The sequence below is a fragment of the Limulus polyphemus genome, unplaced genomic scaffold (genome assembly GCF_000517525.1).
Source record: "Limulus polyphemus unplaced genomic scaffold, Limulus_polyphemus-2.1.2 Scaffold762, whole genome shotgun sequence".
Classification (NCBI taxonomy): Eukaryota; Metazoa; Arthropoda; class Merostomata; order Xiphosura; family Limulidae; genus Limulus; species Limulus polyphemus.
In genome coordinates this window covers 301178-317687 of record NW_013666372.1, presented here as the reverse complement: position 1 = coordinate 317687, position 16510 = coordinate 301178, and the positions used below count along the sequence as shown (strand labels likewise).

The 16510-nt window shown below is 33.3% G+C and overlaps 1 protein-coding gene across 8 annotated transcripts in view; it reads left to right on the top strand.

Moving 5' to 3' along the window:
- The window catches only part of LOC106460389 (phosphoribosylformylglycinamidine synthase-like), a 122173-nt gene that overhangs the window by 29027 nt on the left and 76636 nt on the right, over positions 1–16510 (top strand). For 7 of the 8 annotated variants that reach the window (XR_002610757.1, XM_022387093.1, XM_013920079.2 and 4 more), the window contains 3 exons: positions 1416–1566; positions 6445–6553; positions 14166–14306. Coding sequence is in view for 7 of the 8 variants with exons in the window: in XM_022387093.1 (XP_022242801.1) it covers positions 1416–1566; positions 6445–6553; positions 14166–14306 (401 nt within the window). In the remaining variant the exon portion in view is untranslated. Of the gene's footprint in view, positions 1–1415; positions 1567–6444; positions 6554–14165; positions 14307–16510 lie in introns of those variants that run through there. The other variant, XM_022387098.1, reaches the window with a different exon arrangement.

Sequence of the window (16510 nt, the reverse complement as noted above, 5' to 3'; positions counted from 1 at the left end):
ATATTCCATAGATGTTTACGTATTGTTTCATGAGAGACATGCAATTTCAGGGCCATGTCACGAGTGTGTCGCCTTGGGTTGGATTCAACAAGAGTCTTCAGAGCATCAATATCAATTACAACATGTCAGCCCCTGCCATCACAGTTTTTAAGGCTAAAGTCACCTGAATGAAATTTGCTGAACCATTGTTGACACTTATGAACTTTCACGACATTTCCATAAACTTCTTTGATATTCTTTGTGGTTACAGAGGCGTTGTTTCCCTTCTTGTATTCAAACAGCATTACATGCCGATTATGTGTCTTGTTGTGTGCCATCACTATAAAGGGATTAGAGTATACTAAACTTTACACGTTATATAGGCTACACTAACATGACATATGTTTCTTGGGGGGTGGTTAATGAAAGTGTTCCAAAATGTGACATTAATTTGTTGAGGACGTAATAGAACAGTATTCAAACATTTAGGCCAAGACTGTATATTCAAACTATCACATGTTGAAGAGACAGTATGATCTAGGCTGTAAAATAAGATGTATACATTCTTTGGTGTACAATGTAGGCCTGTACAGTGTATCTCGTCGTGTGCCATCACTATAAGGGATTAGAGTAGACTAAACTTTACACATTATATAGGCTACACTAACATAACATTTAGGTGGTTCGTTTAACTATCATACGTGATGTACATTTTTTGGGGTGGTTAATGAAAGTGTTCCAAAATGAGACAACCTGATATGTAGTAATTAAATTTTTGCATCTTCTGTTGTACACCAAGCATGTGCTCTGTCTAACTGTAGCTGATAAATAATTTTCTTAGCAACTCAAACAATTGCATTGTTCCCCCCTTCAAAAAAGCCCACTTTTGGTCCTTATCACAAGGTCATACTATTGATTGAAAACTTTCATCAGGTTGTCATATGTTTTATTTGATTTTGCTTATCACAAATATGTACATTTGTAGTGAAATAGTGGATAAAATTGGAAAATCGAGGTTTCCTGTTATCTTTATTAGAGAAGGCCTAATACCAGGATTAGTTTTAATTTTTTTCTTTTATTTTTGAATTTTTCTGTGAAATGTATTTGACATATTCCATTTTAGACTACTTTAATATTTGTTTGTCTTGTATGTTTTTTGTTTTTTTTTTTCAGTTAACAAGTCTACCCAGGGTACTTCAAGCTCTATTCATTTACACTTATTTCAAAGTATTGGATAATTCTTATGATTTTTAGACTTATAAAATATTATTCCAAAATATATTTGGAAGTAAAAGCAATAACAAAGGATATTAATAATGTTCTAATGTGAACAACTACTTTCAATTGCACATGAATAATATAAAAAACTAGCACAAAGAAAAAAATGCATGCCTGAATGAAGTTCCTTTAATAAAGAATTTCCTGATTATTTGCAGATATGTGATGTATTGCATGATCGCATGACAGAATGTAGATATTTAGAGCCAGTCAGTAGTTTTGACATGAAAGTGACTCCACATCCATGGACTGAAGTCAATGTTCTTGAGAAAGGACAAAAGGCTCTGGAAGAAACTAATCAAGAGTTAGGTACATTTGATTTTAGTAATTGTGTTATTTCATAGTAGATGTGTGTACTTGCTATTAGTATGTTAAAATTTCTCTTGCCAGTGGTCCCCTGGTGGGACATTGATAAGTCTATGGACTTACAATGCTAAAATCTGGAGTTTGATTTCCTGCGATGGACACAGCAGGTATCCCAATGTGGCTTTCCTCTAAAACAAACAAATAAGCTCTTAACATTGATTAATACAACTCTAAAGAAAGTATATGGTAGCCTTATTAAAGTAAAATCATTTCATGAAAAATAAAATTTAGATTTTGTTATTTAAAATAAAACCCTTTTTTGTCAATAAATACTGTATAAAATGCAGAATAGTATTGAGATGTTTTGGTTACATTAAGAAAAAAATGATGTCACTGGTTTGTTTGTTTGTTTGTAATTAAGCACAAAGCTGCACGATGGGCTATCTGTACTCTGCTAACCACGGGTATCGAAAACCCGGTTTCTAGCGTTGCAAGTTCGCATACAGACAGCTGTGCCACTGGGGGCATCACTGGTTTTAAATACTTAAGTATAAATTTATAGTGATAATTAATATTGTTTATGAAAGTAAGATATGGATGTCCCATTCAAGTGTTTTGGGGAATTAATTGGTATAAATTGTACAGAATTTTATATACTTTTATATAACAAGAACATATTGCAATAGAAAAGTTTAGCAAACTTCTAGAAAACTACAGGGCTAGATAATCTGAATTAAAAATACTTCTCACTAGTAAATAACAGTAGAAATGTCCAGTAACAGAATATCAAAGGTATGATGATTAACAAATATTGCAGCCACTGGTGATATCTAAAATTAGCCAGATTATCAATTCAGTCCTAGAAAAGTTTATGTACAGAATTTCACATATTGAATACGCAGAATTTTGCATAAGAAATGTGGAATGAAACATTTGAAGTGACATAAAAATGTAAGATATCACAATTTAAAGGTATCTCTAGTAGTTCACATTTAAACTTGTTACATTATCCTGCTGTGTAATTTAGATTTTTGGCCACTACTATCTTGTATATCTTTTTTTGTTTATATTTGTTTTATCATGTTTAACTTTAACACATTAAGGAACCCTGTTATGGTTAATTGGCCCACATTCAACTCTAATTGCTGTTTTCTGTCACATGACTAGTTCATAGCTATCCGACTTGAATTGTCTTATTTTTGGAGCTCAAGTTTTATCAGTGATGTCTTTCTTGATATCTATGACTTATACTTCTTAACTATGTAACAGATTATGCTATTTTTAAATACTTGTGCATGGTCTATACTAAGTTTGCAAATAGACTTGTTTTCCTTTGGTGCATGTACTTCAAAAGAAATGAAGAATTAAATGTTTCTTCAAAAAAACTTTAATTGCTTTTTTTTCCCTGTTTGCAATGACTTGGAGTAGAGTGGGATCCATATACCCATGCAGGTACTTAAGGGTTTTACACTTAATTTATTGGATACACCAATCACATGACCTGAAGATGACTGTCAGTAAATGTTACTATACATAAACTGCTACATTACACATGAAAAGAAAATGATGTTACTATATTGCCACGTATAAAGCAAATGAAAGTTAAATTCTTGAAATATGAGACATTCCTTGTAATCTCAAATAAACATGTAGGACTACTTTTTTTTTTTTTTAAGTGTACAAGCATAATGCAACAAATACAATACTATAGCTAAGATACATAATTTTTTGTACTTTGGTTCACTGTTCAATAAAGTAGCAATAAACTTAATGCAATCTGTGCTGTCAGTTGATTTCAGAATTTTCTGTTTTAGGTCCTTATGAAAATGGGTGTATATAATGTACTGATTGGGTATTGTAACCTTGCATAAACATTATTCAGTTTTAGAAATACTTTCTTAAGAAAAAAAGAAAATGGTATTTTCCAAAACATACATCCCTCATCTCACACTACAGCTTTTACTCGACTGCTAGGGTTTCCTTACTTTGTCCATCTAAGCATTGGTCTGATTTTTTCTCACTTGCTTCAGTCTTTTATTTCCCACTCAATTGCCCTTGGAGATATCCATCTTGTGACACTCTCTACCAATATCAATGTGCCCTCTATCCTAGTACTGTATATAAGCACCTCATTCAGACAATATTATCACTTTTTCTCAACAAAGCATTCACAAATGGGTTTCTCTGTACTACAACCAATGGAAGTACTTTGAGTGTTCTTCATGTTACCTAGTTGTTGTTAAAAAAGAGAATTTAATTTGGCAAGCCAATATGTGACATGAATTCCCTGGATTACTGTTTCCAGCACAGAGGCAAATTAGGTCTTTCCTACTTTCCTATCCCAACTCTTGAACCCATTTTGTCCAGACGTGCCAAACATAACTCATTTTTTTACCTGGCTCTTGGATAAGGGTTTCGCATCTTCCACAATCGACTTATCAACTACCTTTAGATACTTGAGACAAAAATTATTTGAGCCCTCATTGCTCTCCAGTCTCCTCAAGTCATTAAGAGTCCTTCATCCCAAACGACCATTTCTGTTACCTAACTTGGATATTAAGGTGGTATTACATGCATCTTTCTCAACATCCAGTTGAGCCCTTAGTCTCATGTATCAGGTATCACCTTTCCTTTAAGATATATTTTTTTGTTGCAGCTGGCCTGTGGACATTGCCATTCGAAGTTAAATTCTTGAGGTGTTGGGATGCCCATAGTAATGTCTTTAGAGGTGCTAGACAAAGATTTTTTTATTCATTGGGATCCATCAGTTTCCAGGATTTAGCCCGGTTACCTTGTCAAGGTGGGTATGAAAATTGATTCATATCACTTATTCTGGGCTTTCTTTGAAGGTGAGGAGACTTTTGCAAATCACATCTCATCAGATTCATCTCATTTATGTGTCCTTAGCAGCCCAGTTGAATTGCCAGCTAGATGACATTGTGTGGGCTGGCATGTTGACCTCCTCCAATACTTTTATCTCACATTATTTGCATGATCTGGCAGTATCTTCTTTTGAGGGTTTTTGACTACCCCTGTAGCTGTTTTAACCACATAAGGAGGTGTGAGTATCTTGATTACTAATATTGTCTCTTCTTTACATTCCAGGGTCCTTTACCTCTTTTTCTCAGGGTCTCACTCCGTCGCAAATGTTGCCCAGGCAAGTGTGCTTTTATCAAACCAATTCTGCACTATCAACTATTAACACAATATACATTATATAGATTGCAACAGGCTCTGTAGAAATGAGGTGTTCTCTAAGACCACCTAGAACAGACTGGGTGATATTACCGTACTATACTAGGCTGCCAATAATAGACTATCATGAGTAAAGCATAAGGGGATTATCCCATTCCTGCTAATCATTGGGTTGAATAAATCGGGGTCAGTTTGCTTTTAAAAATTTAGGGAATTTGGTTCACCTATTGCAATCTTTCCAGAGCATAGTTCCTCAGGACTCCCCAATGCACATTCCTCCCATATTCTCCTAGTGTAGCTAGGGAGTTCTTACCACACCCAGTTTCCAGTCACTGGGGTGGTGGACAGATGTTATTCCTACAGGACATTTGAGTGAGTTTCCTCCACTCTATAAAAAGAGGACAAAGTAGGGGCCCTGGATGTTTTTTCCCCAGATGTTAGTGGGAGAGGCACCAACCTATGTGGGAGCCTACTCGTAATACCAATTCAGATTTGACACTAGGCTATCCGGTTGGGTTGAGCATGGCCCTTCTTTTTGATCAATATTGGTTCAGTACATTGTTTATGGAAGAAGGTCCATTGTCTCCTCATAATTCTGAATTCAGAGTGGGCCCATCCTGGGTCCTTGTTTGAGCACAATTTGTTCCACATCCTCCCCATAATTTCATGGATGAGTGAAATTTATCTTCCCCACATGGTTGGGGAGTGAGGATGATGTTCATAATTCCAGACCAGATGAGTTCTGTTTCCTCAGGTTCTTTATGGCATACAGGATCCCGTTATTCTGAGTTTGGGGTGTTGCTTTTCGGACTTCTTCAGGTTGAGGAGAAGGTTTGTCCATTTTTGTGTGGCTTACCTTCTTGTCATGATTTTGGTGACTCAGAATGCATCACTCTATAGCTACAGGTTGGGATCCACGCACAAGTATGTACATTGCGGTAGCCCTACCCACTAACATGGGATTTAGGGGCGATGGCCCTATAATTCCAACCTTATGCAGTGGAACCTCAGCTGTCTGGTTTGGACCTGGCTAGTAGTGGTAACAGATCATGTCAAATTCCACCTGCAATGCATGAATTAGGTTCTGGGTGAAGAGCATACCTGTTCTGGATGTAGTGCGGTTCTCCCACTATCTATGCAGACACATTCTATATGGATCATGCTCTCACCAACCCTTCCACCTTATCAATGTGGAATTCTAGCTGTAGTGTGAGTGGAGGTAACTATGTTTGGGAAGTGAACATTTTCTTAAATTGAAAATGTATTTCCAATAATACTTACCACCTCTCACACTCTTCCGCCCTTCCTCCCCACTAAGAGCCAGTGTGAGAGACTGCAGATTGGGTAAGTCTCAAAAAAGTGGTAATATTATTTGAATGAGGTGCTTATATTTACAGTACCAGGATAGAGGGTGCATTGATGTAGGAGGAGAGTGTCACAAGACAGATATCGGGAAGGGCAATTAAGTCGGCAATAAAAGACTGGAGCAAGTAAGAAAAAATCAGATCAATGCTTAAATGGGCAAAGGAAGAAGACTCTACCAGTCATGTAATAGCTGTAGTGTGAGCGGAGGCAAGTAGTATTAGAAATACATTTTTGATTTAAGAAAATGTTAACTTTCATTTCAATATGGACATTGTTCATTGATTTAACATCAAATTTCATGTTTTTCCTTTTTTTTCTCAGGTCTTGGTTTTGATGACTGGGATTTAAATCATTACACAAGTCTTTTTCGTGACCATATGAAAAGGAACCCAACTACAGTAGAATGTTTTGATCTTGCTCAGTCTAACAGGTGACTTGATATAACTTTATATAGTAAAGGCCAGTTAAATTAAGATTATTAATATTTCATTATCACAGTGGAGTTTACAGAGAAGTTTCACTTTTTATTAATAAAATACTAGTGCATTATTTGAATTTCAAAACGTTTTTTTCTTTATTTTTCTTCATTCTTCCCGTCATAATCCAGTATAAGTCATATAAAACTGTATAATGTAATTTTATACTAATTACTAACAACAAGGTTATGTGATTGTGAAAATATATAGCTTTACATAGAACTAGATTTTCAGGTAAGGATTACAGTTAAACTTTCCATATTGGAGCTTACAGAAATATTCAACAATACCCTAATATAACTTGTACATCCCTTAGAAGAAACTTTAATGGAACAGTTTAACACACATAACATCATATTGAGTAATTGTATGTTTTTTCCTCTTACAACATTCTGTATAAAGAACTAATCAAAAATGTTTGAGGAAATTGCTAATTTTTTTACCAAAAATACATAGTGGACTCTCAGTAATTAGGGGGATTAATTGCAGTATTGATGATATTTAAAATGAAAAATTATATAACTTGTGTATTATTAGGGACATTGTAATCAATAAATTCAGAAACCCACAAGCACTTTTATGCATAAATAATTTAGAAAAATATGTTTAAATGTAAAATTCATTATGTGTTCCAAAATAAATATTTTCAAATATGACATCTTGCTGGTAGATGAACTCTTTGGGTGAATATTGCACTGTCATGCTATATGTATATCTATTCCATGATGTTAGAACTTGATATCATTAAAGTCTCATTGCAGAATAATAAAGTGTACTATTATATCTCCTCTTCAAATAATTATTGTCTACATATATTGGCAAAGATTGAAGTAGCGGTAGGTCTGAACAGTAACGTGTATTATTCAAAAATAAAAATGTGATTAGCAGTTTAAACATTTTATTAGATGTTTCCAGTAAATTAATGTTATAATGTGTCACCCAATGAAGTTTTTTAATTTTTTCTGTTTTTAGTTTGTGTTATTTAAGAGCCTATTTATCCTAGTTTTTGTTAACATGGGGCTTAAAATGTTTACTTTGTTACATTGGTGATGTGTTCTTTTTCTTTCCTGTTTGTAAGTGCTGAGCTTGGCTTTGGCTCCTTTTCGTATGTTCATGATCCTCAAAACTTCATTTTCTCCTCATAATTTACAATTCAGAATTCTTCCCCATAGTGCCCACTTTGTCGATGATTATTTATTGCTCTAAGTCAAGTTTTCCAATTCAGGGCCTTACCTTTCGGACTAACCTAGGCTTTTTAAGTGTTTTGTCAGGGAGTACAAACTCTTGCCTGACATCTTCACACTGTGAGTCTTTGCACTCTTTCTTATACAGATGACTGGCTTCCTCCCATTCAAAATCCAGAAACCACACTTCTCTGCTCCTACAGGATGCAGAATGGGTGGAATTCCTGATGACAGTATGGAAATCTATTTTTACCCCCTCTAAATTACCCCATTCATTTAGAGGGATTTCTTCTTTCCAACCATAGTTGGACCCTCTTCATCTTTGGGTTTGGAGCAAGTAATTCCTTGGAAGCTCTCATTTCTATTGGTCAGGCTCATAAGAGTTCCCTTCGATGGACACTCTTTGATCAATGGAACTTCTCCTCGGATCCCTGACTTGGTGGTTAACCAGAATCCAGACCACAGTGGGGGTGCTGCTTACTCCACCTCATCTGTATTTAGATCTCTTCACAAACTCATCCTTAGAGGGTTGAGGTTTTTACCTCAACTCCTGGGAGATTTCTTGTCACTGGTCAATCAAGGAGTCCTCTCTCCATATCACCTTTTTTGAGTCTTTTGTATTCGTCAATCTTTGTCCCACTTCCTCTCCTATGGGTGGTGGTGGTTATGGTGCATTCTGACATCTCCACAGTGATAACTTGTATCACTGAGCCAGGGGTTACCAATTTCAGGTCTCTGAGCTTTCAGGTCCAGGATTTCCTACCCATACTTTAAAAATTAAGTAAAATGCTATGGAATTGGTCATAAGATACTTAACTTACAAATATACATAAACATATTTTAGTTATAATATATGGTACTAATGTTGTCAGGCAAACGAATGGTACTAACATAGGGTTAAGTGCAAACAAACAAACAAACTGTTCTGTGTTTCTCCAGTGTATGTATTTCTGCATGAACATGGTATTTGGAAGATTATACTTTTTTTGTTTTAATTTGTTGATGGGTTACTTCACTTTTTTTGGGCGATTCAGAAAGTTTTTCCAAATATAACTCTATACTGAACTGGTTGCTAATATCTTGAGTTTTTTTTCTCCTAATTTAGAGATGTATGTTAAATGATTTTGGTTTTGTATTGGTTCTGCTGTGCTGAGAGCTCATGATTTTCTTGATAGCTGAAATGAAGCTGGTAGAGTAACCGCTTTTTTTAAAAACTTTTCCCATGAAGCAAAGTTCTTCTTCAATTAAGTCTCCAAAGCAGATTTTTCTGTCTCTGTTAAACATAATCATAACAATTATTTGTTTAATGGCCTGTGAATGGTTTGATTTGTAGTGCAGATAACTATTTGAGTGTGTGTGTGTTTTTTTATATATACTGTATTGGTGAAGTGACCATCTTGTCTGTGAATGAGGATGTCCAGAAAACAGAGTTCTATTGTCTTTTATTTGCATGATGAGTTTTATGTTTGGGTTGATGGAATTTGGGTATTGATGAAAGTCTTCAAGAATTGTTGTTTGTCTTTGTGAGCAAATTACAAAGGTGTTGTCCAAGAGTTCCATATCTTGGATAGTAGGATACTTGTCTGTAAGACTTTGGTTTTAAATTCTCAATGTAAATGTCACTGAGGACAGGTGAGATTGGCAATTCCATCAGTAGACCAACTTATTTGTTCAAAGACAACACTATTATGTCCACACTGCTTAAAATACTATATAAAAACATAAGTGTACAGCTACTTGGTATCTGCTATAATTGGAGATTTGAGGGCCTGGTATGTGGAGGGATAGGTGTAATGATTTTCATTGGTGAAGTGAAAGAGGCAAGACATACAGTGTTGAATCCAAAATAAAAAAAAAAGACAATTTGCTGAAGATTAGAAATTGAATAGCACAGATGATTCTTGAAATGATTGGACTTTTGCAAGTGAGAAGTTACAGTTTATTTAATTAAAGGTGAATACATATTTAAGCAGAAGTTATAAGATTAAAATATGGATGAGACTGACTCCAGCAACTGTTAGTTGTTTTCAAACGTGCAATCTCTGTCCTCTAGTATCTAAAAGGATCTATCTGAGAACCATAAAAACTACATGGATAATGCTCCTTCTCTCTGTAACTGAATATTCAGAAAACTGAATTGTGAGAATTGGAAAATACCTTTGCTCCAATTAATGATCATAAAATAGTTCTGTATATGCACTGTAAAGTAGGATACAGTACAACTGTTTCAGGTAATAGTGGATAAATTATTTGACCAGACCTCTATGGAAAGTAACACCTTGGACTGAATTTAGTGCATATCTGAACCAGATTTAGCACGTAAGAGCTTGGAAAAAAGAATAAAAACTTGCACATATTTATTGAAGTGTACTTAAGGAATGTAGTACTTGCACGCTACAACATATACAACTTTTACTCTGAGAAAACAGAATATATGTGACAGAAAGAATGTGTGCAAAACTCCTGAAAAATCCAGTTAAAGACAAAATAGCTAAAAGAATTGAAAACTATATGAAACGTAATAAAAAAAAAAAAAAAATTGGGAATGAAAGATATATGGTTACATGAATTTTGACTGATCAGAAGTTCACTTATGTAGTTTTGAATGTTGTGATGGTCCGTCCACAACCATTAACTATTACCTTGCTGAAGTGGCATTGTTATAGGCTTGTGTGTACTCGTATGTATATTTCCTGTAAACAGTGCATCCTTTGCACCTGTAGATGTTCTGGTCCACCAGGCTTCATTGGGTCTCAAGTTTGACTAACACTCTACTGCACTATGTCAACATTATCATGACAACAGCTAACATACCTACCCTAGGACCTTACCACATTCTTTTCAGTACTGTTTGGTTGTTATACATACAGAACCTGGGTTCATTAAGAAAGAATTTAGAGAGGGGGTGGGGTGACAGCAGACACTGGTTTGTATACAAATAACCAAAATCAGGCTAGCCACTGTACAGGTGCTAACCTCTGTCTCTTGACCGTGGATTTTCATTAATACTGGCATCTCATTTTAGGGACAGCTAGTGCAGATAGACCTCTAATAGGTGTACACAAAATAAACAAGTTTAATACATACTATTGGTGACTACAAAGTAACACCACATGGATATTATTTCTTGCCTCTGGCTGTCCACTCACATGTGTGCATACCAAAATACTTCAGTTTGTACAATTTGAAAATATTCATTCATAACCAAATAAAACACTGGATGCACCTATCCTACATTTGGCAGGATACTTAAGTTGCTGTTTGTAGGTTTTACTTTCTATGAATAAGTACATCCACTCATAAATATTTCTCATCAGTCCATTCAAAATATTATTCATTACTGCTAGTGAAAACATCAGGACAAACTATGTTTTCTTCCAAGTGTAGTGTGAGCTTAGATATTACTTTTATCCCTTCTGTGAAAATCCATTACCTGCTGAATATTTCAACATCTAAACTAAAAATTATATTACCATGATTAACGAATATATCAGTTGCACAGTATCTTCAGATACTACTTTACTGGCCAGTTATCACAGTTTACTTCATATCTCAGTCTTAACATCTAGACCAAATCATTTGTTTTCACTCCTATGTTGTGTGATAGTTCTGTTCTTAGTGAAATTGATTCATTTATATTGTACAACACTTAAAAATTACTTTGTGTAGCATCCACACATGTGCAACACCAAACACGTATATATGTTCATAAATGTATATTTCCAGATATATATATTTTTCAACATTGCACATCATCACACATACTAATAACTTTAAATGGGCTTCCTCTGGCTCACGTGCTGTACCATGGTAAACTAACTTGACTACACCTGGTTGCTATGTCTTAACAGGTACAGTGCCATCTATGAATTGCTTACTAAACATCATGAATCACAAACAGAATTCAGCCAAACTAAAATTTTTCTGCCATAAATAATATTTGTGTTGTCACTGCAGTATATCAAAAATGCTCGGACCAAACTAAACTAAATACAGTATTTCACAGTAAACTACATTTATTGTTCTAGGTGGCTGCCAACAGCAGTAGCTGAACTATAAGATATTGTACTGCCCTATGAGTCGATTTACTTGCTTCATTTGGCATTGCAAAAAAGTAAATAAAAGCAAATTCAGTTAAAGTATATTCTGTTTAGATTCACAGTAACTTGATAGACAATCTGTACTGAGAGAGAGAGAGAACACAACTCACTCACTGCACTCACTTAAGGGTACTGTAGGAGTCTAGCAAGACTCATGTGGTTTGCTCTGTAAAACTTCCAGTAATATTTGGCTAGACTGGTAGAATGATTCTCACAAAATATTGAACCAACAATTTTCTTGAGAAATTGCTCAATATTTGGTCATTGATCTTTTAGAAGTCCTCCTAATTCATGCAAACTGTTGATGTTCTAGGCATTACTTCATTAATAAATCATTAATTACATTAGAATTCAGATCTAACAGTAACTTTGCATAAAACAAACATTAAGAATGGAACAAACTTAAACATAACTTTACTAATGGTTTATGTAGATAGTATTTGATACAGGGAGAATCAGTATAACTATAGCTGTACACACATATCTTCATTGAGGTTAAGTCAGGTAAAGAATTCTCACTCTTGAAATGTTACCCTATGTGCATTATTTTCATAAGGGGGGACAAAGTTAATACTTATGTTAGCAATAGGAATGGTATTCCTTTCCATTTCCTTTCAGTTTGAGTATTGGTTGAGAGATCCAGACATGAACAGCAAAAGCACAGTGAAGTTTGTTCTTAAAGCAATAAACAAATATTGCAAGTTGTGTTTCAAAAGACATTAATTACTACATGAAAATATTTGGCTGAAGTAAATCATTTGAGTGAGAAAAGTGAGGTGCTCATAAACAATGTAATGGATGAAGGCTTACTCTGAACCAGGCCTTAACAAAAAAGAAAAACTGTGTTTTGAAACTATGTAAAATAAGGCATTTGAAGACTCAAATGAGGAAGAATAATTCATGTTCTAAAAGTTTTTCTTAATAAAATGTATTTGTGACACACAACTTGGTCCTGAAGAGCAGTAAAACTAGTATCTACTGACCTGATATAACATGATTAAAATATAAGAAAACCACCAAGCAGCTGATTCCAGTAAGATAATGCTATGGAGAAAGAAGTAAAAGGCTGCCTTGTATACCAATCTGAAATAGACTCTAAAGCATGAAATCTTTAAAATAACTACTTGTATGGTGAAAATCTTTTATTAAGCTAGTATGATACTTCCCAATGGCAAAAATATTTAAACTATAATAGTCAACTATTAAAGGGGTAGATGTTACTGATAGGAACATAACTAATAATTACTCTGCCAATTAGTAGAGAAAACATCAGTTTGAAAACTATTCAGTTCTTCACATTATATAGCCACACAATAGCAGATATAATAAGTAAACTTAGTGACCAATGACACTTTTTCTTCACTTCACCTCTCCAGTGTATAGGTTTTTCTCATAGTGACTACAAAGCACATTCACACCAATAGTATGTTTGATATTGAGTAGCTTATTCTTGCTCCCTGTGAAGATGACCCTTACTCATTCAGACAGATTGCTAGATTTTATGCTTGGGCATAATGTGGCATATTACAGTTTACACCATTATAAGGTGAAGAACTCTGAACATAGTTTTGTTTTGAAAAATTAGAAATATATTTGTGTGTATAAACACAAAATCTAAATGTAATCTATTTCACACCTAAAAACATATGCAATTGTTGTTTTCATAATGAAAGCTCTTAGAGTTATAAAAGGTTTTCTATTGAAGATTATTTGTTGTAAACCTAAGTCAGACACATTGGTGCAAATATTTTGCATGTTTCAGTAACTGTATTAAAATCAAAAAAAGGAACATAAGACTTTAAGGATTTATATCATGTTTAGTAACAGCTTAACTTTTTAAGATTATTTACTCAGAATTAAATAGATGTGCCTATAGTATATTTGTGTTTATTATCACTTTAGTGTTAAAAGTTTGTATTTAGTAAGTTGTTTTCAATTATTAAGTATTTTTAGTTTGCAGAAATTTATAATTTGATACATTTATGTAGATTTCAAACTATATTAAATAAGGAACCCAGACTGAAACAGTACCCATATTTTTATTTTATTACTCACTATTATACTTTTCTGTACTTTAGTTTATAGATGAAATAAAAGTCCTATCTTGGAATTTAAGAATACAGTGAATATAACAGCTTAGATTTAAAGCCGCATGAATTTTCCATTATTTGAGCTGTTTGTCTGGGTGTGATTCTTGCATTATTATTTGTAGTTTTGTATAGATAGAAGGCTTAATTTGAATGATAATGTTTTAACTGACTTTCTTTATATTTCTACTTTAGTGAGCACAGCCGACATTGGTTCTTTAAAGGACAACTAGTTATCAATGGACATATGATAGAAAAGTCACTGATTGATACAGTGATGGAAACTCAGCTATCTAGCAATGATAATAATATCATCAAGTTTTCAGATAATAGCAGGTACGGTTTAAAGTTTCAACAAAAACTTATTTCCTTGTTTTTGTATTAAAAATTTTTCTATATCTACCTTTTATTCTCACCTCTCAATTTATTTGTTTTTTGTTACAGGGCTGTACTTTATTCTTGTTTTGCAGTTCTCTGTTCCTTTTTGAACTTACTCTTATTATGGCTAGGTTAAAGTGCATGTTACAATCAACATTTAATTAAGTCACTATTATCAATGTTTGTCAGTAAACTTGTCATTAAAACATAGTTTATAATTCAACTTTTAAAGTAGCTATATTTTAACTTCTTAATTTAAAAACAAACATTCAAACTATCAGTCTTCCTTTTGTTGTCACATGACACATCTGACCTCAGACTTTTCCCTTTCAGAATTTTGTAATACCAAGTATAGTATGCTGAAGTTTCTAACCAATTAGAAACACATATTATACATAATTACAATGTTTATAACCAATGGGAAGTGTAGAATATTTTGTATGGGAAGCTAGTTATCAGTTGCTCAGTTTTGACAGCTTTGTTATTCACTTGACCAAAGTCTTTAGCTGTATGATTGTTATATTGCTACTCAGAAAGGCAAACAGAATTTTTTAACCTATCTATAGCGTACATAGAAAGCTGTATAAATTATAGTAGTTTTGAGACATTTTGATCTAAAAAGGATATTTGAAAGCTACATGAATTCTTTTGTGGACACTGAAATTTGTGAGACTCAATAAGGCTTAGAGGAAAACATCTACTCGAGTGCAAGCTACCCCAAGCATGAGTGAGTATTATAAATCTTTTTTTTTCTTATATATATTTTTTATTGTTATATATTTCTTAAAAAAAGTAATTAAAATGTAAAAATTTTAAACTTTTCACCTTAGCATAATAAAACTTCAGTAAAATGTCTGAGGTTACATTAGTTTGACCCCATGTAACTGGACAGCTTAAAGTCAACTTTACAATCACTTGGTGTTTATTTTAGCTCTACGAGAAACAGCTAATGGGCTTCCACTCTGTTTTGTTGCTTTTAATTTGTCATTTATTACTTCAAGGGGTAAAACTACAAAGGAAAGCAATAAAAAAATTCAAATCAAATGTGCAAATGTTAGCAGTTGAAACTGTAACTTGGAGCTTTTATATATGATCAGTATGGAAATTAGTGCAGAGGAAAAAATTGACACTATTAATTATATTTCCTACTTTTGAACTTTTCATTTCACTGTACATTGTTGATTTAGCTACAATTAATGTTATGGTAGAGAAAATATGAAATAAAATATAAAACTTTCCCATGAAAACTTCTGATATTCATTTTGGAAGTTCTAGAGGTTATGCAAATGAAACTTGAAAACTGTAAGATAAAAAACAAGTTGTTTTATTTGTAGAATGAAAATAACCTTTCACACAGGCTGAGTAAAGGCTTTGCATAGTCATAGACAAATCTTAAATGAAGAAACTTTATTAAAGTATCTTTATTTTTGTTTACAAAAAACAATTAATGTTTACTGAAAGGTTGCAAAAGCTCATGAAGATATGTGTAGTAATTTCAGAGTTATATATATATATTCTTCACAGAAATGGGCTCAGTACAGTGAACTAACACCTCTTTTAAAGTTTTAATTACATTTTTCTCACTTTTTTGTGTATTGTCTCTTGTTTGTATATACTAATTCTTTTGTGTACACTATTTTTTATTTTTCTATATTTATTTAATGTTTTTTGTCTTCACTGTTCTTTCCTTTTTCATATTGTATTGTATTATTTTTCTTAGCTCAACTCTTATTTCCTAATTGTATGTAAACTCATCTGTACCCTGTTCATATACTTTCTTTTCTCCGTAATTATAAATTTATTAACATGCAAGTTAACTAATAATTCATAAGTATCATGTTAACTCTATCCTATCTTGTACAAGTGTAATAATTAATCTAAAACTTGACTGTCTTTTCATACTTTATTTGGGTGAAATTTTAATGAAAGGGATGTGTACAAAATCAATGAAAGGAAATGCTTTTACTTTCGAAAGGTGAACATTCCTTGTGAGGAATTTCCTCAAGGAAGATGCCACTAAGTGGTAAGAATATTATTTCTTTTCAAACAGTATTTTCAGTGTATGATTGTTGCTGTTAGCTGGAAATTTATATATATATATATATATATATATATATATCTTGTTATTTAGTTGACTATTTAAAAGTAGGGTAGTAGTTTAA